The sequence below is a fragment of the Amaranthus tricolor genome, chromosome 16 (assembly GCF_026212465.1).
Source record: "Amaranthus tricolor cultivar Red isolate AtriRed21 chromosome 16, ASM2621246v1, whole genome shotgun sequence".
Classification (NCBI taxonomy): Eukaryota; Viridiplantae; Streptophyta; class Magnoliopsida; order Caryophyllales; family Amaranthaceae; genus Amaranthus; species Amaranthus tricolor.
Window position 1 is genome coordinate 9,442,710 of NC_080062.1, and position 23,748 is coordinate 9,466,457.

General features: G+C 31.1%; 2 protein-coding genes and 1 non-coding gene across 3 annotated transcripts; 2 read left to right on the forward strand and 1 right to left on the reverse strand.

Annotated features, from left to right (window-relative positions):
* The first annotated feature begins 3,658 nt into the window (after positions 1-3,658).
* On the forward strand, positions 3,659-10,474 carry LOC130802885 (uncharacterized). Its single transcript, XM_057666990.1, has 10 exons — positions 3,659-4,053; positions 4,125-4,169; positions 4,287-4,343; positions 6,134-6,203; positions 6,836-6,877; positions 7,019-7,092; positions 8,913-8,983; positions 9,116-9,201; positions 9,329-9,435; positions 10,200-10,474. The coding sequence occupies exons 1-10, from the start codon at positions 3,904-3,906 to the stop codon at positions 10,260-10,262; spliced, it is 765 nt and encodes a 254-aa protein (XP_057522973.1). The 5' UTR covers positions 3,659-3,903; the 3' UTR covers positions 10,263-10,474.
* A 993-nt stretch (positions 10,475-11,467) lies between these two features.
* On the forward strand, positions 11,468-11,541 carry TRNAR-UCG (transfer RNA arginine (anticodon UCG)). The gene has a single exon. It is a non-coding gene; the product is annotated as a tRNA-Arg (tRNA).
* Positions 11,542-12,091: 550 nt separating this feature from the next.
* LOC130802886 (putative disease resistance protein RGA4) lies at positions 12,092-20,778 on the reverse strand. Its single transcript, XM_057666991.1, has 3 exons — positions 19,897-20,778; positions 13,423-16,427; positions 12,092-13,033 (listed from the first exon to the last, which is right to left on the reverse strand). The coding sequence occupies exons 1-3, from the start codon at positions 20,498-20,500 to the stop codon at positions 12,812-12,814; spliced, it is 3,831 nt and encodes a 1,276-aa protein (XP_057522974.1). The 5' UTR covers positions 20,501-20,778; the 3' UTR covers positions 12,092-12,811.
* Positions 20,779-23,748: the final 2,970 nt, after the last annotated feature.

A 23,748-nucleotide genomic window follows, 5' to 3' on the forward strand; every position in this document is an offset into this window, starting at 1 on the left:
TGTTTGTAGCATTCTGTCTTTTTCATATAGCATCTTATATTCAGTAGTGTTTCTGTAAATCATAGAAATATGGAACGTGGGACTTAGCCATGTTTTGCAACCCTGAAATGTTCGTCCCATATCACCATAAAACGTGACCCAAATCATTCTCGAGTTAGTCGGTTTTGGGTTCCTTGTTCCTTGTTCCTTGTTCCTGTTCCTGCGCTCTGCTCCGAATTGGGTCTTACAGTGCTGTAAATCAGGTGTTGCCTTTTCTGAAGCGTTTGGGTACAACCAATTAGCTTCGGAACCCAGGTTGCTGCAAACTTGCAGTATTGCTGACAATCGAAAGCTCTATTATGCATTCCACACGTCATTGTGTGCGACTATTCAAAATGCTGCTGCAAGTGAGGCTATGTTGCACGCATGTACGCTCTCCGTCCATGTGAAATATGAATTTGCGATTAATAGTGACACATATCGTAAAGGAAAATATCGCATGACTTTCAGGTTTACGGTAGAATCATGATCAAATAGGGTGATTAATTTTATTTTCATAAATTTGGTCAGAGTTGTGCTGCTTTTTGTGGACCCGTAAAAGGTTCATTGATTAGGTACACCTTTGTTATTTTGATTTTTCTACGCTTTATGTTTAATCATTCTCTTGATTTTCCCACAATTCAATTTATATTAGGAAAAATTGTCCAGATTAATCTCACTTATTGCATATCTGCTGTGTATAATTTCTACTATTGATTATTTAAAAATAATCCAACTTTTGTATATTATTTGCTGACAGCACCCCTTTTCACATTTTAACCGACTATTTTAGGTATTTACTAGCCGTTATACTCACTTTTTTTCCCTTTTATGCTTCTCCGTTGGTCTAATCTTACTTTATGGTGGTAGGTATCTATAAAAGACGGTTAAAATATAAAAAGGTCTGTTGTCAGCAAATAAAATACAAATGTTGGATTATTTAGAAATAATCAATAGTAGGAATTATTCACGGGAAATGAGCAATAGTTAGGATTATTTCGGACAAATTTTCCTTTATATTAATGGTTCCACATTCTCTTATTTTTTCTTTTATCTCATCTACACATTTATTTGGGTAAATTGTTAATATTTTTTTTTTCCTTATTTTTTCAATGACATTTGTTAATATTAAATTTAAATTTTAACAAGTAAAAATGTAGCAAAATAAACAACAAATGAAAATTATTGTTCATGTGACGTGTTGAGTGGGCTTGGGCAGCCTCTAGTTATAACGAATTAATTGAAATAAATTGTTTGTAAGGAGTTAGGTATCTCAAGTCCAATCCATTAAAAGATTAATGCCTACTTATCGTATTTTAATGCTTACTTATATTATCTTTAATACTTATTTATCGTATTCTTAGTGCTTACTTACAATATCTTAAATGTCTATTTAAATCATTCTTAATATTTACTTATAATATTTTAAAAATATATAATTGGCCGGTCCAATTAGAGATAATTAGAGATGATTTTTCAAAAACCTCGTCTCTCACAATAATTTGTGAAAGGCTAATGATCTTGCCACCGCGCTTGTCGTGACAAAGACCACCCCACTATCGCCACCATCAACCGTTTGGCCACCCAACACCTCCGAACCCTCACCATCGAAACCCACTATTTTTGTGGAGATGCGTTTTGAAACCAAAAATTTAAAAATAAGAAAAATATCCAAACATAAAAAATAGGTTTTGATACCGTAAAAAGTTCAAAATCAATTTTGAAACAAAAAAAGAATTATTGTTCTTTTTCAGAAACTAATTTTCTCCTCTCACCTATTTTTTAATTCTCTTCTCATTAAATTTTCTTCTTTATTGTTGGCGATTTCTTATAAAGATTTTAAATTTATTGTTTTAATTGTGTTGAATTGTTTTTTTTTTCATTTATAAAGATTGTGAATTTAATAATGATACCTGTTACAATTAATATTGAAGAACAAGAGGAAGATGAAGCAGGACATTGAAGATGTAAATTATTGTTGACATTTTAAGATTGTAATCACTTATAGTTATAGGCTTAGTGTGATTACTTATATGGTTATATATAGTCAGCATTTATAATTTAAAAATTATAAGTGGTCAATTTTAAATTGTACGTGATCACTTATAAACTTTATACGTTCACTTCAAGTTTAAAGTGATACTTAGCAAACTTAATGTGATTACTTACATGCTTAATATAGTCACTTATTATATGCTTATAGTGATCACTTATAGTTTTATAATGACTAATAACAATCTTTAAATTATAAGTACTTTCTATAAGGTTATAAGTGATTACTTTTAGATTGCAAGTGGTCATTTTGAGATTCGAAATGAGCAATTTAAGGTTATTTTCTAACAATATATTCTAATAATGTATTTTTTAAGTATCTGTTGTAATGGTGGTGATGGGTATTAAGAAATGTTTTTTTATTTTTTATTTTGCTTCATGTACATACATGGTGAATGTACCTAAAAATGTACTTATTGCATTAATAATAAAGAATAAGAAAAGAGAAGTAGAACATTGAAAAATTAAAGAATAAGCAAAAGAAGTATTTTTGTAATTGTTATAATGTATTTATTGTTTTAAAGTGATCAGTAAACATTTTAAAGGTTGTCATTAATAGCTTTTAAGTAATTATTAACAATTTTATATTGCTTACTTAGTCACTTATAACCTTAAAGTGATCGTTTATCCCCTTAAAGTGATTACGTATAACATTAAAGTGATCACTTACAGTCTTAAAATGATCACTTATTGCTTACAACTAGACATTTTAAGGTTGTTAGTGATAACATTAAAGTAATCACTAACAGTTTTAAAGTGATTACTAACATCCTTAAAATTGATCTTTTAGAAACTTAAAGAAATCACTTACAATCTTAAAATTATAAGTTATAAGTAAAAACTTCAAAAGTTGTTATAAATAACCTTTAAAGTGAACATTTTCATATTAAACACTTATAACTTAAAGTGATCACTTGTAACATAAAAGCGATTCTTTACAGTCTTAATATTAATTACTTCCCGCTTACAAGTAAAAACTTTAAATGTTGTTATTGAAAAACAAACATTGATCACTTACAATATTAAAATCATCAGTTATAACCTTAAAATGATTATTTATAAAAAACCTTAAGATCTCAAAGTGATCAATTACAACGTTAAAGCGATCACTTATAATTCAGTGATATGTGATTTTTGATTTGATTCCAAAAAAAATATTTGACAAATAGTACTTAATTGCCTATGTTATAGCAACAATAAAGCTAATGTTTTAAATGGACGAAGCAAGTATTTTTTCCGTTAGTTGTAGCTATTTTTATATTCTCTCTATTTTTATGCCTAAAATTACTATTTGTATGAATCTATCTTAACACTCATATAAGACGAGTTATTTTTGTTTCGATACAAATTCTTGTGACATACGATTTATTTGAAAAATCATCTCTAATTAGGTCAGTTCATTATATATTTTTTAAAATATGGTAAATAGATATTATAAATTATATAAATAGACATTTAAAATATTAAAAATAGACATTATAAATACAATAAATAAACATTTAAAATAATATAAATAGACATTTAAATACAATAAATAAATATTAACTTTTAATGGATTGAATTTAAAAAACGTCTCGAAACAGTAAGCTTGTTTGAGTGGAACAAATTAAAACAACAATGGATCAAAACAATCAAATTTGGTAGAATGGTTCTACCTTTTTCAGTGTAAACAAGGGTCAAGGAGTAAACTTCAATAGAACCAGAAAGCAAAGCCTTCAATCACAAATCTTACTCAAAACCTGCAAATTTTCTTAGAGCTTTTGATTCACAATCCTCATCAATTTCAATTCAATTTTAATTCAATTTCAATATACAAAAAAAAAAAGAGTAAAAATGATAAGAAATAGATTGCAATGGCTGAACACAATGGTTACAGAACCATATTATTTCTTCCATTTCCTCTTATTCTTCTCTTACCTTCCTATTCGTATTTCTTCTTCTTCTATCTTCCCTCCTCATATCTCCCTCCGTATTCTTCGTCGTGTAAATCCCTTTTCTCAATTGATTTAATTTTTCTTCTTTTAAACAAGTACTGATTTATTGATATTTTGCAGGAGATTCAAGCTTTTCTTGCATTTTCCATTTTAGCTTTTGTCAAGGTATGATCTTTCTAGATTTTTTTTTGTTATTATTGGTTTTGTATTGTTGGGAATTTTCTTGATCTCTATTTAGTTATGGTTTAATTTGATTTTGATTCATTTTTGGGTGATTTCCAGATGGTGAGAGAAGAAACATGGGAGGGTTTTATTGCTGATGCTTTGCTTTTTGGGAAGGTGAAGGGTTTTTTTAAATCATCTACTTATTGCCAATATTGTTGCTTTACTCTCATTTTTGTTCCTTGCTAAATTTGAATTTTATGTAAATATTTTTAGTCTAATTTGAATATTGCTATGGTGGTCTTGCGTTTCATTTTTGTTGCTTTTCTCTCAATGTAGTTTAGAATTTCATTTCTTAGGTCTTAATGTACTTAGCTATTTAGAAGTACATTGAAGTCAAAGCGTTAATTTTTAACTATACTCAAATGCTCAATGTTTTAGTTGATTAGGATAAGATTTCTATATCCCAAATATCATGGAAAGTATTATGTGCCAATACTTAACAAAATTGAGCAAACAAAATGATATTCATAGGAAGTTGATTTGACCAATGCTCTAGCTCGACAGGGGTTGCATTTTGCGACTTTCAAAACTTGTGGGCGTGGCTACAGGCTCAACCGAGTGGTTTCGCTCGACTTGGTCGAGTGGGCTTCTAGATTTACATTTTTCATGGAAAATTGTGTGTTTGATGAAAGAAATATGGGTTAATCAAACCAACACGTCTTTAAACTCTGAATGTATAGGGATATCTTAAGGAGAGTCTCTTGAGAGACCGTCTCTTTGAGAGACGTCTCTTAGACCCAACCCATTAAAACTTAATGCCTACTTACCGTATTTTTGATGCCTACTTACATTATTCTTAATGTCTACTTATCATACCCTTAATGCTTACTTACAATATATTAAATGTTTACTTACATTATTTTTTATGCCTACTTACAATATTTCAAAAAACATATAATGGGCTGGCTCAATTAGAGATGGTCTCTCACAAGAATTTGTGTATCTTAAGGGTTTCATACTCTATAAATAGAGGATGATGGACATAATAATGAAACATCGGAATTTCTCTCTTGCACTCCTAGATCATTCACACAAAAGGAATTAGCTACTCCTATTGTTATTCGTATATTGTATTATCTTATTCATGTTCATATCATTCAACTTCAAGAATACAAATGCTTAGTAACTCTTGTGTGGGAGAATATTACTTTAGGAAAGTTTTGATAGTGTTATCTAGAAAGTGGCTTATGTAGCCCGTGCTCGCTGGAAAATGTGAAATTCAACAATCACTTTGTAAATCTTATTCAAGTTGAGTCTAAAGGCATTTACATTCCTCTCTTTCTAGCATTGATCCCTTATATACACATTATCTTACTTTCTCTCCTCGCCTGTCTAATACAATTCATATGCATTTTTAGCCTGACTTAGTATTATTGCTCATTTTCTTTCATTACAATAGTACTATTCCATTCCTACCTTCTATAGTACATTATTACTATTGCTCTCAACAGATTATATATGTCCTCTGATTGTCTCTCCTCCTCTTGGATGATATTGCCCTTTGGTAGTGCCTTGCTTGCTACGTCTGAAGTATGTATATTTGAATGGAGGAATGTGGGCTGGGTCTTGATCATCTTGGATCCCTGACTGACCTTTGTTTGTCTCATGGGTCATCACTTAGTTCTATTCGCTCTTAATCAAAAAACTATTTTCCCGTTGATTCTCTTTCCATATTTGGTTAGCTTTGTTTGATGATATAGTTTTGTCGAATTCAGTGTTCAGAAGATTAATATGCGCTCTATCCTGAATATCATATAATTTACGTCATTTTAATTAAAATGGATATTTGTAACTGGCTGAGATATTAATTCTATTTTGTGTTTGAGGCAGAGATAATGATTAATGACTATGCTGATAAATTGTAGCTTTACTTATTCTGATTTCAGATTATGTTGTGATTTCAGGCTTTTCTTTTTCTGCTTGCTCTATATGTGGATTACCATTTGGCTTTATGGTACATGCTGGCGTTTTTAGGTAGGCCTTGTAATTTTTTGTTCTCAATAGCATGTAAGATAAATCATTGACTTGTAATAACTAGCTGCAACATGGATGGCCTTGAACTAGAGGGAAACAGATGTGAATGTCTTCTCTCCCACAAGTGTTGTGTAAATCTGTGTGTTAACCCCTTGAATGTGTCTCGCATGTTGACGGAGTTTGGGGGTCATATGTGCACAAGCTTACTCTTGTAATAACAAATAGTTTGTTTTTGATTTACTTTTGATTACAAACATTATTTACAATTTGACATAAACAAAGAGTGCATATGATTTAATGAGTCATTTTACGATCAACCATTAATCAGAAACCAAAGAGATATAAATCTTTGGCTCCATTGAGAATGGACTTTCATTATCCAACTAAAAACTTACTTAAATTTTGAAAAGGATATGAAGTGTCTAAATTTATTGAGTTGAGAATGTGAGATGTTAGTTGACCATAATGAATTGAGGATGAGAATTCATGTGGACGACCATTAGATTGATTTATGGTTCATGTAGCTGACACCAATCTTTTGGGATTCAGGCTTTGGCATTGATGTAAAGCGTTTTACCAAAATATTGTTCATCTCTTGTGTTTTATCTAATAATGGCTTTTTCTTCTTGTAGTGTTATATATAGTAACACAGCAACCTGCATTTCCAGTACTAGGTATGCCATAATGGTGGATGTATCTTTTTTTCTTTTACCCCCTTTGCCATTCAATTTGAAAGCTTCATCATAGTTTATTTTTTACTGGTTTGTCTTGACTTTTGCTTCTTATATTCGCTCGGATTTGGTGGGCTTGTACAGGTGCAGTGAATAGTATGACACCTTTACAGTTGGAAAGTACACTGATTGAAGGGAACACTTCAAGATTTTGGCTGGTTAGTAAATTTACCATTTGGGTTTCAAATGTTTCATTTCTTGTATTGCTAATCTCTAGATGATGATGAATGTGGCGTTTTCGAAATTGGAATCTGTTATTTTCTATCCTTCATCTTCCTTTCTCAGATTTGTTCCCGAATTACCATTTAGTGCAGATATTAAAGGTTTTGTAGAATGATGAGAACACTAATTACATCCATCTTGGGCGAGGAATAGGGCAACTTTTAAGGGGCTTAATTTGTGAAAATTAACAAGAATGTTTGGGTGGTGAAGAGCCATATATTTGTGCAACCTTGTTTTAGCTCTTCGCCTTTGCCCAGTGCAATTTAACATGTTGGCTTAGGGACTCCGCTTTAAGGAAATATTAAGCGCAAATATGATAGTAGAACCATTTATGTTGTAACTAAAAACCGATGGATTAGTTTCACACTTTCACTTGCTTTACTTTTGTCAATTTGTGTGATATTTGTTACTCCCTATGTCCCTATTTGTATTTAAGTTTGTCCCATTTACTTTGCACTCTTTTCTTTTTGGGTAGTGGTCTAACTTTCTTTCTGTTAATCCAATCCACAAAATTATTCTCTCCCTTCACTATAACCATTCATTTCTTCCATCTACTTGTATTTTGTTTTATTCTTCAACTATTAATTGATATTACACCTAAACAAAGCGGCGCTAATTCATGGGGATATACACTTTGTTTGGATATCATATAAGGAATTGGAAGGAAAGGAATGGGAGGAATTTAGAGCGATACAATTTGCTTTGTCTGGATAACAAATTTGAAGGGGGAGAGAGAGAGATATGGAAGGAATGGATATGAAGGTATTAGTTCCCTTAATTTTGTTGATCACATAATCTCTCCACAAGTGGAAAGATTTGAAAGAAAAATAAATTTTCTCTTCCTCGCCTTTCCTTTTCTTCTTAAACAAATAGGGGAAACTTTCCTGATCACGCCTTCCCCTTTCCTTTGCTCCCTTCCCCGGTCCTTCTTTTCCTCCCTCCAAAATTCTTATCCAAATATAGTGTTAGTGAGAAAATGGGAAACATGGTTATGTTTGGTCTTTGAGAAAATCGGAAAGGCATGCCATGCTAGGTGCACTCTTTCCTTCTCTACTATTGTACAATCCCCTCTCTGTATTTGTTATTGTTTGGAAACTTGTTTACACAAATCTCATATGCATTAGTGGATTATGTGTAAAGAGTGCCTTATGCTTATTTTCTGCTAGTTCATGATACAAGTTATGCTAATTTGGTTGTTCTTTTTAAAGCTATGTTGCTTGATTTTAATGTACCCGATACGTCTTACCAAAATGCATGTTTAGTGAGTGTGCTCTATAATGTGAACAAACTACTGCTTGATGTACAATAGTCGTTTTTTCCTATAACCATCAATATATAGGCGTCAATAGGAATAATGTACTCGAGTATAAATCATATTATGGGGCCACAACCTAAAGCCAAATCAAGAAACCAATTCAACCAAAAGTCATGTCAAAATACTAACTCAACCAAAAGTCATGTCAAACTCAACCAAAAGATTAAGCTGAAGTTTGAAGCGTCAGGATAATTATATAATCTATCACGGTGTTAAATGATTCACTACTCTCCTTGCGAATCACGAATCAATAAAAGCGAATTATGGTCGATTTTGGGCTATTTTTGGATCATTTTGAGCGAATCACGAATTCAAAAAGCCAATTAACTTGCGAATTATGTTACATTATCTATCATAATGAAAGCTATTGAGGGGTTTTTTAATGTTAAACTATTTCTATCCCATCAACGATTTCTGCGTTTGACAATCTTCACATTTCAGGTTGAATTTCGTTCGTTGTGCTCATCAACTTGTGTACGACTCAGTCGCAACTTTCCCGAACTTTCTATCACGTGAGCTTCTTTAGTATTTCCTTTCATCTTGTTGCTACTGATGCTGACTTTATGTTGCCAGATTCGTAGAAATATTCTTTTTTTCTGTTCTATTTAATTTCAGTCTATAATTCTTTTGAAACATGATTGCAGATACACAAATAAGCATTTGTCGTTTGGTTTAGTTGATCTTGGACTTTTCCCTAATGTAGCTGAAAAATTCGCAATTTCCCTTACTGGTAATTTTCTTGCATCTGCCTTGCATCTAGCATCAACCTCGCTCATATAATGTTCTAGATGACTATGCGTATTGTTTTGGTCAATAATCGAGAATATCTCATACTAAGTGATATTTACTGTATACAGGAAATGTGGGGCTTCCGACATACATCTTATTTGAAAACAGTTCCGAGATTGCTCGTTTCCCAGGAGTGGATTTTGTAGCAAAAGGTTTCCATCCCCCTATTACAAAGGTACACTCTTATGTTCTTTCTAAAAGTGATAAATGAATGATTACAGATAGCCATGATAGAATTTTGCTTATTTAGAAGGTCCTAGAAACACCCTGATTACGTATCATTCGAAAGTGCCTTAACATAAATTCCATTACTGGATGTATAATATCGGTTGGTTGGATGAAAAAAAGAACAAAAAGAAAAAAGGAAACAAAAAACATAAAATAGTCTTTACTCGATGCTTGGATTGTATTTATCCATGCCTAGCAGTATTACTTGCAAGTTGCAACTCGTAGCTTTAGGCAAATACAACACAATTCCCGCATGGATTTTTCTCGTCATGTATAGTTTTGAAATCCGGGCGAGTAGCAATGGCATGCATGTGTGACAAAAGGCCCAATATCATGATCGTCACAAAAACTCCATGACACAAATCAAAGGGAAGGAGGAAGTATCCAATACATAACAAGACCAATCATCCTATGACCGATATGGAGCTTAGAGAACATAGACTTTTGAACGATATCCATACAACTAGGGTATTAATTCTTTGACGATCCTACTCCATCTGTCTCATTTGATCTTCTATCTCAAACTCAGCACACATATTGGGAAAATTAGTCGGGCCAAGCTATTTACAAAATTAGTCGGGCGCACATTGAAAGTAAACTGAGTAAAAGCGGAGGTTGCATACTTGCATATAGCACATGAGTTGTTCTTTTTGTTATAAGATTGCTTGTAGTCACTTTAACATGTGTTTCTCAAATAACGGAAATATGCAGGAATATTTGGCGCGACATTTCGATCTTGATCGGCTTTTTCTTGAATACTTGAATAGCAAATAGGCATAACTTAGATTTGTAAGCTACCATGTTGTATACTAGAAGTTTTGTACTCTACAAGATGTAATCATTTCTTTTATTCATTATTGGAAACCACCAAGAGTTGCCTTTGTTGCAACTATATATGGATATGGAGTACTTCCAGAGTTTTGTAAACCTTGTTTTGTATCTGGGATTGTATCCCCTAATATGCAGTATTCTTTTATCACTATGAAGTTCTTCTCGGGGCCACGGTCTTCTACAATAGCGCAATGGTTCCTCCGTTTTCAACCATGTTGTAACGATATTGCAAAATAGAGTCCACTTGATGGCATTGAGATGATGAAACAAAATAGATAGAACACATCCCTATTGATGACCTCAACCAGTTGCATTTAGCCTTAGGTTTTCAATTTGATACCTTACTTTTTATACATATGGAGAGCTATTCCCTTTATAAGTGTTATTCGGACAATCGAATTGACTTTGGGTCAGGTTTTTTAGATCTAATTAAAATTGGGTCTTGTGTTTATGTCTGGTCTTTACATCATTTGAAATTCATTTTTTGAAGTAAGGTGGGTCATATATGGTCGGATAAATATAAGCGTTCTGTCTCTGATTACATGTTCTTGGCTAAGATCACTTACAAAATTACAAGATGTGGTTCAAGAACTAAATCTAAACTCTTATGCTCATATTCTATTTTCATTGCATTTGATAATTCATACATTATTTTAAGGTTTGGTTTTAAAGGCACAATTATTATCACCGTACTCGGTATATCAGGTATATAAAAATTATGATTATAGTAAAAACACAGACAATAAAACTAATTTTAGCACTTGCACTATCTTGCAAAACATTCACAGATTGATGTGTAAGGTGGTTTCATTGTAAAACACACAACTTTATATATGTATTAAATAGTCCATGTATGTAAACTATGCTAATAAACACTTGTTTATTTAAAGTACACGTTCCCTAACAAGAATAACTATAAAATCTTTTCGGTCTCTACAGTTGCAAATATTGCATCTTCTATAAATGTTACTAAACAATAAATTTAATTCATAATATGCACACAGCATAAGTAGTACTTTGTTTTTTTTTTTTTTTTGGCATTAAGTAGTACTTGGTAACAAGGTAAATTATTTACTGTTTCGTTATCAAAGAGACGTCATATGTTGTTTGTTTTAATATAATACATGCTGTAAATTTTATTCAAAAAAGACCGCATAGCGCAGTGGATTAGCGCGTCTGACTTCGGATCAGAAGGTCGTGGGTTCGACTCCCACTGTGGTCGTAATGCGTTTTTTTATGTTTTTGAACCAACTATTTATTCCCTTACCTATTTACAGAAATGAGGTGGCTTTTTGGAAGTCTGTTTTAATGATATATTATATGTTATGTCATTTCTATAAGCAAGTAACTGAGTGGTATTTGGAAAATATCTCTTTAATTGTGACACTTGAAACTTTTTAAGCTTTTTAATATATGAAAAATTACCGTGATAATATAATTTTTGTTAATTTCTCTACAATAATACCAATTTTTGATTAACCATAAATAATACTAAGTTAAGGGCTTTTTTCCCTAGAATAATACCAACTTTAGTTTATTAACTAATTTACCCATTTTCTTTGTCATATAATCTTCTATAGTTTGATTTTTAATATGGTAGGGATGTTCTAAGGAAACACCCCTAAATTGGTATTATTCATGATTAATCAAAAGTAAGTAGTATTATAGGAAAATAAGCAAAAGGTTGTATTATTACTATTCCTATATGCCAAAATAAGGAAATATATGCAACACTCAAAACTCAAAAGATAACAAAGTATAACTCCTACAGTATCCAGTTTTTAGGGTGAATGGTGTGTGTAATTGTTGAGTTGTTCTTAACAATTACATGGACAATGGAAATTATTTCTGTTTCAAAATTATGTTAGTACCCAGAAAGGCCTATTTTATGTTGATTTCCTAAACAGTGTTTTTGGTCTTAATCTCGAGTCGGTGCTATTTCTGACTATTTTTGGGCCTTAGGCGAAATATAAAAAGGTCCTTGTATAAGTAAAGTTTCGATTCTTTTTTTCTCCAACTATGCATCATAAAATTTTTTTCCATCACATGATTAAAGTCAATATAAATGTACAAATTTAAGATCATATAATGATAAGGTACTTATGCACAAACTAAATTTTGTAAGTTGAACCCTAGGCGGTTGCACCTCAAAACTATCCTCTGGAACGGCCCTGCCTCGAGCGTTTTTGGTACCCGAAACATTGGAATGTTGACAAGAAGGGGCCAAGTCATGGTTGCGGTTGTTCCAAAATGCTCGAGAGTCAGAGAGTGGTGCTCGTGATTTCTTTTAGCTTCTATCTAAGGTACTCGAGAGTGGGTCAATATCCCTGTTATCTAAGGTTGTTCCAAAATCTTTTGTACAATAGTAAGCTGAAGCAGTATACACATACATACAACTCCATGTTGATTGAACTATTGAGCTGAAAATTATTGAATGAAATACAACAGAATCAACTTTGTATGTGTTGCCCCCCTTTTAAAGGTCATATAATTTACAAAGGTGAAAATGTATCTTGTAGTCTGATATAAAACGTAAGAATAAATACTACTAAAAAACTTAGTAGAAAGCAAGCTAGGATGTAGAAAGGAAAGGAATTACTTCCTCGACAAGCATTGTCCGGTATTCGCCATACATCTTCAACAGGGTAATAGATTCCAAGATCAAGCTCTTCAGATGAATATGTGGCAGTATAAGTGCCTTGCGAATCTGCTTCCTACAAATTTTTAAATCCAATTGTAAAATATTTCAAATAGGACGACTCTCAGATCATCCGGAAGGAAAAGAAAAGAAATTTTATGAACAAAGTTGCTACTGTCAAGGAACCTCTTAACCAAAAGCTTAAGCTGATGGTTGGGGTCCCAGGGTATGTTATATACTTAACACGTCCCCTCACACTAGAGCCTGTTGAGGTAAAAGTGTGGATGGGCATAGGCATTGAATATTCCACTTTTTATGAGGGGTGGTTAACATTCGAATACCTCTTGTCTCGTTGGGTTCTGATACCATGTCAAGGAATCATCTCAACCAAAAATTTAAGCTGATGGTTGAGGCGCCACGATAAAAATCCAGTTTAGTATTGTGAATAACATTTGTTAAGCATACCTGAGATACCGAGCTTCTATCTCCCTGAATCAAGCGGCCATTGATCTTTATCTGTGGCACATGGAAAGAATTATTTGTCTTGAGGATCTTTTCTAACCTTTCCTCTAAGAGTACACAGTTTTCAATACGCAAGCTGCGTAACTTCTTTAACTGCAGCATTTTTTGTCGTGGAGGAAACTGTTTCAACTTCTCACAGTCTTCAAATATCAGGATTTGTAGGTTCTTCAGGTCACATATCCAATCAGGAACAATTTCCAGGGCAGAAAAGCTCCTGATTCTGAGGTTTTTCAAATGAGGGAGGGATGTTAGTTGATCTGGAAGATTGTTCATGTCTTGTGTGCCCATTATCCATAATCTTTCGAGGGATTCACATTTTGGAAAATGATCAGACGTTTTGCGAAACCCATTAATTCTCAAGGTCCGAAGGCTAGGAAGAACTTCGAGTCCTTTAGGCAGTGATTTCAGTTTCCCACAGTCTAATACATCTACTTCTTCAAGTCTAATCATCTGCTGTAAATCTGAAAATCTTTCCAAGATGGCACAGTTACTGATTGACAATTTAGTTAAAGATGTGCACATTCCCAATTCTCTTGGGGTCTCTGCCAGGAGTTTGCATCCTCTAATGATTAAAATGTTGAGAGCAGTAAGCCCATCAACAGGCGGAGGACAACTGAGACTGGGGCAGTCATCAATGCACAGCTCCTCGAGGGAGATGAGATTCCACGGTAAACATGGCCATGATCTTAAGTTTTCACACTTTTGTAAACTGAGTTCTTTGAGAGATGTACAGTGGACCAACTCGTTAGGAAGACGATTTAGTCCTGACACCTTAGACAATACCAGGGAAATCAAAGAACTGTGATTCCTGCAGCTGTTAGTAATCAGCGTCTCCAACCAATTACCCTTTTTAACTCCTTGGATCAGTATATTTTTTATTAGCGGGAAAGCAGTTGGGATGCTCCTCAAATTGGGGCAGTTCACAACTTGCAACGCCTCAAGACTTGGAAATGCACGACAAAAGTGAATATCCATCGTCGTACTAGTGGGAGCAGGCATCCATTCTCTTAATCTACTAAAATTGTGCAGTTTTAGCCAGCATAGTGCAGGAAAGAATACTTTTGGAATTTTATTTTCTTCATCGTCATCGCTATACTTGTAAAACTCATGACCTATAACTTCAATGCTGTCCATGCCATCAATTTTCAGTTCCCGAAGACAGAGTAACTGTCCCATGGTTGGAAGTAGCAGGCATTCTTTGCAGTTAACTAATTCGATCTTCACTATTGTGTTCAGTCTTTCATTGTCTGTGCCCTTCATCCTCATCACCCACTCTGGAAATTGAGGACCGTTATAGCCAACCAAATTGAGCCTACGAATATTAGAATGAGGCTGAAGGGCTTCAAGAACAATTTTTTGCTGATTATCATCATTTTGCTGCTCGCTGTCAGTTCCTCCCTCTATTCGGTTGGTATTCCAACGCAGTTCCAGAGCTGAAATCCCGTGTTTATTTCCAATCCTTGCTTCCTCGACATCTTTGTCCTTTAGATTTTCAAGACCACTAATAAACAGTGGACCAGAAATATCAGTGAGATGGCACAATCCAGAAAACTGTTCAAATCCCCCCTCTTTATCCAAATCAATAGGAGGTTGTTTCGTGAGAGCTGTAGGAGGTATCATCTGGCTTTGCAACTTTAACGGGCTAACTTCAATGAGTAAAAATTGGGTTAAATTAGGAAACCACTTGGGCACAACCGAGAAATTTGTACAGTTTTTAAGCAATAAAGTTTGTAACAGGTTAAGATGTGAGATTGATTCTGGCAAATATGTGAATGGGTTATTTGACAGATCAAGATACCGTAAAAATTTCAGCTTGCCAATATTCTTTGGCACCTCTTTTAGATTAATTCCATCTAATTTCAACACATATACATATCTTGCTTGAGTTAACAAATTCCCCGGAACTGCAACCGTTGAATGTATTGTTCGTAGTCTAATACCCCGAGAAGTGATCACTTTCAGTGCCTCTATCACATTCGATGATGAGATGACTAAATGTCGGACATCAGAAAGATTACTTGATCGATTTATTTGGTCGTTGATATTCGGAAGTTCATGTTTAGAGAAATTCATTGCCAGATCATAAGTCAAGTCATACATTGTGCAATCCATGTCATTTCCATCCTCATCGAGCTTAGATACCTGTAGAAGTGACTCATTCAACAAAATGTCGAAGTATTTCTCAGCAGTTTCCGTTATTGTTGTCTCTGAAAGAAAGCCTTGGGCGAGCCAGAGCCGTATCAAATCAGATTTTCGGATAGTGGCACCTTTCGAGAATATACAACAGTACGCAAAGCATCTTTTTAGAGCATTCGGGAAGCGATCAAAAGTCTGTGACAAGGTTGACAAGATCTCAAAGTTGGGCAAGTCCCATAATTCAGTTTCTGCAACAGTCGTCCACTCAGATACATTCACCTTGTCCTGTAAAAAACCCGCCATTTTCTGGATAACCGAGGGAACACCATTACACTTGTTTACAATCATTTTGCTTACATCCTTCAACTTTCCGACTTCCTCAATCGACCTTCCACGGAAGGCAACTGACTCAAATATAGACGAACTATCATCATCAGATAATTTTTGCAGATAATGAATGTGGGAAGCACCAATGGCCTTAGCAGCTTCTACTCGTCTAGTAGTTACTAGAATACTGATTTTACACCCAACTTTTTGCATCAGATAAAGTGGACTTAACTGATCTTGGGTAACTGAACAAACATCATCCAATACTATGAGAGTTTTTTTGCCCTCGATGGAGTCCCGAAGCCTGTTCATGATCTCCTCATGATCATTTATATTCTGGTGCATTCCTTGCTGCAATGACTGCAACATATCCTTCATAATTCTTGTTACATCAAACACTTGTACTTTTACTTTGAATGTTTTGAACTCGTTTTGAATCATTGGATTTTCGAGAATCCTATCAGCAAGGATTGTTTTCCCAATACCTAAAAGTATCAACTCCAAAAGGTACATAAATACAGGTACATAAATGCCTTGTCACAATTCACAAAACAAATGCTTCAACATAAGAAAAATATACAAAGTAAACAAACCGGACTAAACATTTCAGAAATGGTCCCTAACAGTTATTCTATGAGGTGTGAGAATAACTCAGAAATCTTCTAAGTTGATGAAATTTCTATTTTATTTAACCTTGTTTTTTTGGGTGACAAATTAGTTATAAATCAGTCTCTTTGAAGACGTTTCTGAAGCCCAACCCATTAAATCTTAATGTCCACTAATTGTATCCTTAATGCCTACTTACAATATACTTAATGCCCATTGAAAAAGTATTTAAAATGTCTATTTACAATATTCTTAATGCCTATCGAGAAACTTAACCTACTAGCCTATCAAGTAAGTACTTGAGTACTTACAATATTCTAAATGTCTACTTATAATATTCTTAATGCCTACCAAAAAAAACTTACTCTATATTTTTCTTTTTGGGTCAGTCCAATTAAAGATGGTCTCTCAAAGAGATCGTTTTTCACAAGAATTTGTGATTAGTTATTACAACTTTTAAATTTCTTTACGTGTTAAAATTTATTAGTACTCCCTGTTACACTTATTAGTTGTCCCATTTGAAATTTGATAATAATATAGTTAAGTATAATATTATTTGATTAGCGTACTTTATTTTATATGCTATATATTTATTATTCATGAACAATTAAATATATTAATATTTGAATTAATGTATTGGTAAGCGTATAATCCCAAATGAGATAAATACTAAGAATAGATAGCAGTAGTTGGTAAAAATATATTGTTGATCTTTCTTTTTGGTTTTTGATAAATAAATATTAATGATCTCATTTAATTTCTTGATGTCGATGATCTTATTTTATTAGTTGTTATAATTCTTATCTATTATATCGCAATACCGATTAAGAATCAAATCTAGCAATTTTACATATTACCATTTATTAAGATTTATAGTGATACAAAATTGTGATTATACAAGTTTCAAGAATTTTGTGATGATAAACATTACTGAAATTCTAAAAATTCTTAAGTATGAGTTTTATTATAAGGGTATTTATCAAAAACTAAACTAACAAAATCTTTAAAATATTAGTATTGTTGAAAATGAGTGATAAAACTCAAAATACAAAATTAATGTTAAGTGAGAGAAACGGTGGGACCATCGTCGAAAAGGATTTTATTTTAGTTTAATACCTAAGGCCTCTAGTTGAAAACAAATAAGTAACTTTAACAAAAAAGAAAAATAAAAAAAAAATTCGGGTCAATTTAATTCTAAAAATAAGCGTTTGTACGTCCGAGTCTAAGATCAGGTATATTCACAGTTATAAACATCAAATAAAAAAACTGGTCAAAAAAATCAAAATTGTTTTTTCATAATTATTAATTGCGAACAAAAAGGAGCCAATGTCATAACGTTATATGCGACAAAAAAATGGAAATCATATTTGTTCGCACTTACCAAACATGATTTCATTTTTTTGTCCCATATAACGTTATGATATTGTCTCCCTTTTGTTTGCAGCTATTAACAAACAATTTTAACCAATTTTTTTGTTCGTTGTTATTAACTGAAAATATACCTAACCTTATACAAGAATATAAGAACACTTATTTTTAAAATTAAATTTACGTGCTTTTTCTTTGTTAAAATTACTTATTTATTTCAAAGTTTGTCGGTATGGGCTGAACCAATCTCATCCACGAATCAATCAAATCAATTATCCAACCATGAATGTAGAAGTTATGTGCTAAAATCAAGAAAGGTTGAAAAAAGTAAGCTTCCCGTCAAAAAATATTTACAAAATAAGCTTCCACAAATTTTAATTTCAAATATAAACATCTATATGTTTGAGCCTAAAGTAAAGTATGTTTGCCGTTAGTAAAAGCGAAAAAATAAATTAATAAAAAAAAGTCAAAATTTTTTATTCGCTGTTAGTTAAAACAAAAAGAAGAAAATGTTATAGCGTTAGAATAGACAAAAAAATAAAATATGTTCCCTAAGAGTGAACAAATTATTTCTTTGTCTCTTCTAACGTTATGACATTATTTTCTTTTTGTTCGTTGTTACGAACAATAAACAAAAAATTTTGACTTTTTTTACAAGTTTCTTTGTTTGGTATTGGTAACAGCTAACATATCTAGCCTTAGCTTTGGCATGATTACACTTATTTGGGAAATTAATTTCCCAAATCTTATTTTGAAATTTTTTTATAAAAAACTTACTTCCTTCGTTCTGAAATACTAGATACATAATGATTATTGACATTATTTATCGTTCAAGCTTATTTTATATATTACAGCTAATGTGTAAGAAAAAATATAGTCAACTGGAATCTTGTTTAAATCGTCTAATCGCATACTTTCGTAATATTAACTTTTTATAATTTTTAAATATGTAAAATTCAATTATTCAATATATACATAATCAAAATAACACATTGAAATAGCAAATATAGTGATATAGAAAAAGTATTTTTTTTCTGTCTTTCCTAAAATCTAGGCCAAAAACCACAAAACAAAACTCAGTGGTTATTACTTATTAGAACTTGATTGAGAACGCAAAAGTTTTGGGTTTAAATTTCCGGTATCATACCTCAAAAATAAATAGGAAAAATTGTTTAGAATAATCTCACTTATTGTCCATCAGCTATGAATAATCTCAACTATTGATTATTTTTAAATAATTCAACCTTTGTATATTATTTGCTGACAACACTCCTTTTCATGTTTTAACCGGTTAATGTAGGTACCTACTAGCCGTTACGCTCACTTCTTCTTCCCCTGATGCTTCTTCGTTGGTCTTACCCTACTCCTCTTTGGTGTTAGCTGTTAGGTATCTATAGTAGTCGATTAAAATGTGAAAATAAGTGCTGTAAGCAAATAATATGCAAAAATTGGATTATTTAAAATAATTTAGGAGAAATAATTTAGAGTGCTCCCAATAACCCAAATAATTTAGGAGAAATACCCATATAATAAAATTATGCCAACAAACTTACTTTCATTTTTTTAATACTCATATAAAGAAGAGTTTTTTAAACATAGAAATACTATATAAGATAAGATCCTAAATTCATAAAATAGTAGATTTTGGATTTGTATATATATATATTAGATGGGCTAATTCTCTTACTATCATATGATTTTGGGAAATAATGAATCTTACTAAGTATATGTGCAAGTCAACACTCTTAATTCGTGGGTTTGTAGACCCAAGCCCATGGATGTCCCGTATCCATATAATTGGGCCATGTTGAGATTACGTGACGATATTCGTTACGGTAGGCTAACTATTGAATAACACCTCAAAATCGACTAGTAAAATTTAATCATATAATCTGATAATTTGATGATTGTGACTTGTGAGATGCAAAGTTTATTAATCGGTAAAAGATTTATAAATTGAAGTAATTAGGGTTTAATTACCTGCCATTCCAACAATGGCAATGGTGAAAATGTCGGCCGCTTCAGCATTCGCCGCTCCAGCATTCGCCGCTTCAGCATTCATAGTATTCCTTAACATTGATATAATCTTTTCCTCATCAGCCTTCCTTTCAATAATCATGATTGATTCGTGATCTTCCGACCTTTCTCTATTATGATTATCTAATTTTAAGTCTTGATATCTTTTAGAAATCTCATAATCAATTCGAGAAGCCAATTTATGAAGCTCATTCATCTGAGTGAAAATCTTCAGTTTGAAAAAGGAAGCTTTGCTGCATGATAGTTTCTTCCTCTCAAGGATTTCCGATCCATACTCATCATTACTATTCTCAAAAAAAAAAGTCAAATCGTTGAGTTTTTGTCGCCATCGATTTAGAAGAAGAATAATTTTGTCGTTCCCCTTTTCAATCAGAAATTGATGACGAACAGAGTCAACAAATTTTTGAATTCGACGGAGAGTTTCTTGCATTTTTTGGAGTTTATCCTCTGAAATTCCAAGGTTTCTAAGCTGCTGCCAAGTGCGATCTGATAATATTCTCGCAATCGCGGAGCTAATGAGTGAACAGTCTGTAAATGCTGCTTCCATTGTTGTGTTTTTCTGGGAGAAATCAAAGATGGAAGAATACAACAGTACAAAGAACAAACTCTATAGCTGAACATAATATATGTTTACAAGGGAATAGAATTTTTGAGATTTTAATTGGGATTTTTAAGATTTGTCATGTTAGGAATTTGGTAGAAAGAGATGAAAATGAAGTTTCAGCGTAGTTACCCTCCTTCTAGAGTTTTAATCTTAGGGACTTTGTTATTTTTATTTCCATTCTAAATAAAAACTTGGATTATTTTTTAAATAAAGTCTCATTCCCTCCCTTAACTCCTCCATGTGCCAAACAAACTGTAAATGAAGAACTTCTCTCCTAATTAGATATACTTTCTCTGTTATATAATACTAGCTACATTAATGTTGATTGTTATAAGTATTATATTATCATAAAAAAAATCAATTGAAGTGTATATACATATATATATCTCAGATTCGTATTTATCATACAAAATAGTAAAATTTAATTATAGGTTTGTATTTAGATTAATTTGATTATTTACAAGTATTTGTTGATAAGTCCACCATTTAAGTCATTTATTATAGGATGTTTAGTTAAAAATTTATTAATTGTTAATTGTTTATTAAAAAAAATATCAAAAAGTCAAAGGTTATTGAACAACCTCCTAATAGTTTATTGATTATGTATTATTGATTATTGCAATATAGATTTAATATTTAATATGTAAAATATATAAAACATATAAAACAAATAAATTAAATCAATTAAAGACAATTAAAAAAATTTATGTATAAAATAATTGCTATAATAAATTATAGTCTATGCTATACCTAATTTAGCTCTAATTTTAAAAATAATCAAAAATTCTAAATTAGGTAACGATTGTCATGTAATTAATTATTATCCATTAAAATAATTACATTTGTCATGCGTTCTTAGAGGGTGACACTTGGAAATTTCCAACATTTTTATAGTATTGTATAATTTTAAAAATAATCAAATTCTAAATTATGTAAAGATTGTCATGTAATCAATTATTATCCACTAAAATAATTACATTGTCATGCCTTCTTAGAGGATGACACTCGAAATTTTTCAACATTTTTATAGTATTGTTTGATATGATGATATGATATGATTCGACAAGTTATTTTTACACTATGTCATTTTCTACCAATTAAAATATATAAAAAAAAAAATCAAACATCTAAGTAAGATATTGTTTTTAATTGTTTTCGATTGATTTAAACAATTGTAAATTTTTAATATCTTCACTTTTAAATTTTATCACAATCACATTGTAAACATTAATTTATATGTATTATTTTATTTTCTTTATATACATTTACAGACTTACAAATTCGTGCATTATACGGGTATACATACTAGTAATTTTATATATGAAAAAAACCAATAATGTTATATAAGGGACGGAGGGAATATAATTGAAATAAATGAAGAACTTCTCTTGTAAACACATCTTAGAATATAAGGAAGTATTTTTAATTGAAATAAGTGTTCCATCATAAAACTTTGTGATTTGAGAGAATCAAAGTATGATAATGTTCTCTAAAAAAAGTTTGATAATGTAAGAACTCATAAATGCATGAAATATGTTATTTTTAATGTTATTATTATCTCCTTATAAATAAATCAAATTGATATTATATTTGCATACTAACAACAAAGAATATTTTTCTTCATTATGATGAATATATTTTATATTATAAATAGAAACAATAATTTGCTAATTTGTTAAATATTTGTCTTTTTAACTTAAAATCTTTGGTGAAATAAACCATTTTTCACAATAATATGTCATTGAAATTAACAACTTTTATAAAAAAATAAATAAATAAATATAGATGAACATGTGAAAGAATACTTCAGTAATATTCTCTTTCAATGACTAAAATATATATATAGTTAAACAAAGTCAAAATAGTTAGGTGTGATCGTGCGAGTATATGTACAACATCACATGAAATCAACAAGTGAAGTACATTTTAAATAAACAGAAAATGATTAAATAAAAATTTTGATAAGGTTTATAAATTTGACTATTAACAAGCAATCTTTTAATGAACATTTAATGTTCAACTCTATTCTAATTTTTAAATTTATGTGCTTTTTCAAAGAAAGTACTCTAATAACAAATAAGGTAAAAGTAAAAAAATAAAAAATTTTCATTTTCTATTTTGAGGTGTTTCATTTGTTCTTCCATAAAGAATCTTTTTCTATTTATATCATAAATTTTGGATAAAAATAAGTTTTCTCATCCTCATTTTAATATATTTTATTAGTGTATATGATATCCACATATCTTCTAATAACTTCATTTTAACTTTTTTTATATCCTTATAATCTCACATTTTTCTCACTAACTTATAAAAATATTTTTTTATTAGTTATGGTCCCTATATTTTTTCCACTAACTTTTTTTAATATTTATTAATATTTATGGTATTCACTTTTCATCCGTTAAATTTACTATTCAATAAAATAATATCAACACTATCTAAAAGATTTTATTTTTTTTAATTTTCGTAAACATTATTTATGGGAACTTCATTAAGAAACGGAGAACATATTTTATAATAATATTCATAGCAAAGTAAAAGAAGTGTAGGAATGAGATCAAAAAATAAATTAATTATAAGTCATAGCTTAAAATAAAAGTAAAAACAAATTAAATTAGATACACTAATAAAAAAAGTCTATAGCATCTACTACCTCTTATTCATCTAAAATGTCCCATTAACTTTTGAAACACTATTTATCTATCACTCTTAAATTATATTTTATTATTAATCTATAAGTTAAAACATAGTCATGTGGAACCTTATTTGATTTGGTTTGATGTAAAGATTGTTAATATCAACTTTTTATAATTTTTAATTATACATAACTCGATATATTAAAAATCGAATAAGTGCATTAGATGGAGTGCATTAAGTAAATGAGACATTTTAGATGAATACGAGATACTATTAAATAAACATCCACCTCACCACCTATTACTTTCATAACTTCATTTTCTGCACTTTTGTACTTTTCTTAGTAATTTACTAATAAGAGAGAATATAAAAATACTTCAATGATTTAATGGTTAAAGTGATACTTCTGTGATATTTAGAAATAAAACAGTATAGAGAGCAAAAAAGGTGAAATAATTTTAAAAGAAAAGATAAATTTATTAGAACAAACTAAAATGAAAAATAATGTTAATTAAGTTGGTCAAATGAGTATTGTTTATCATTCATATACTACT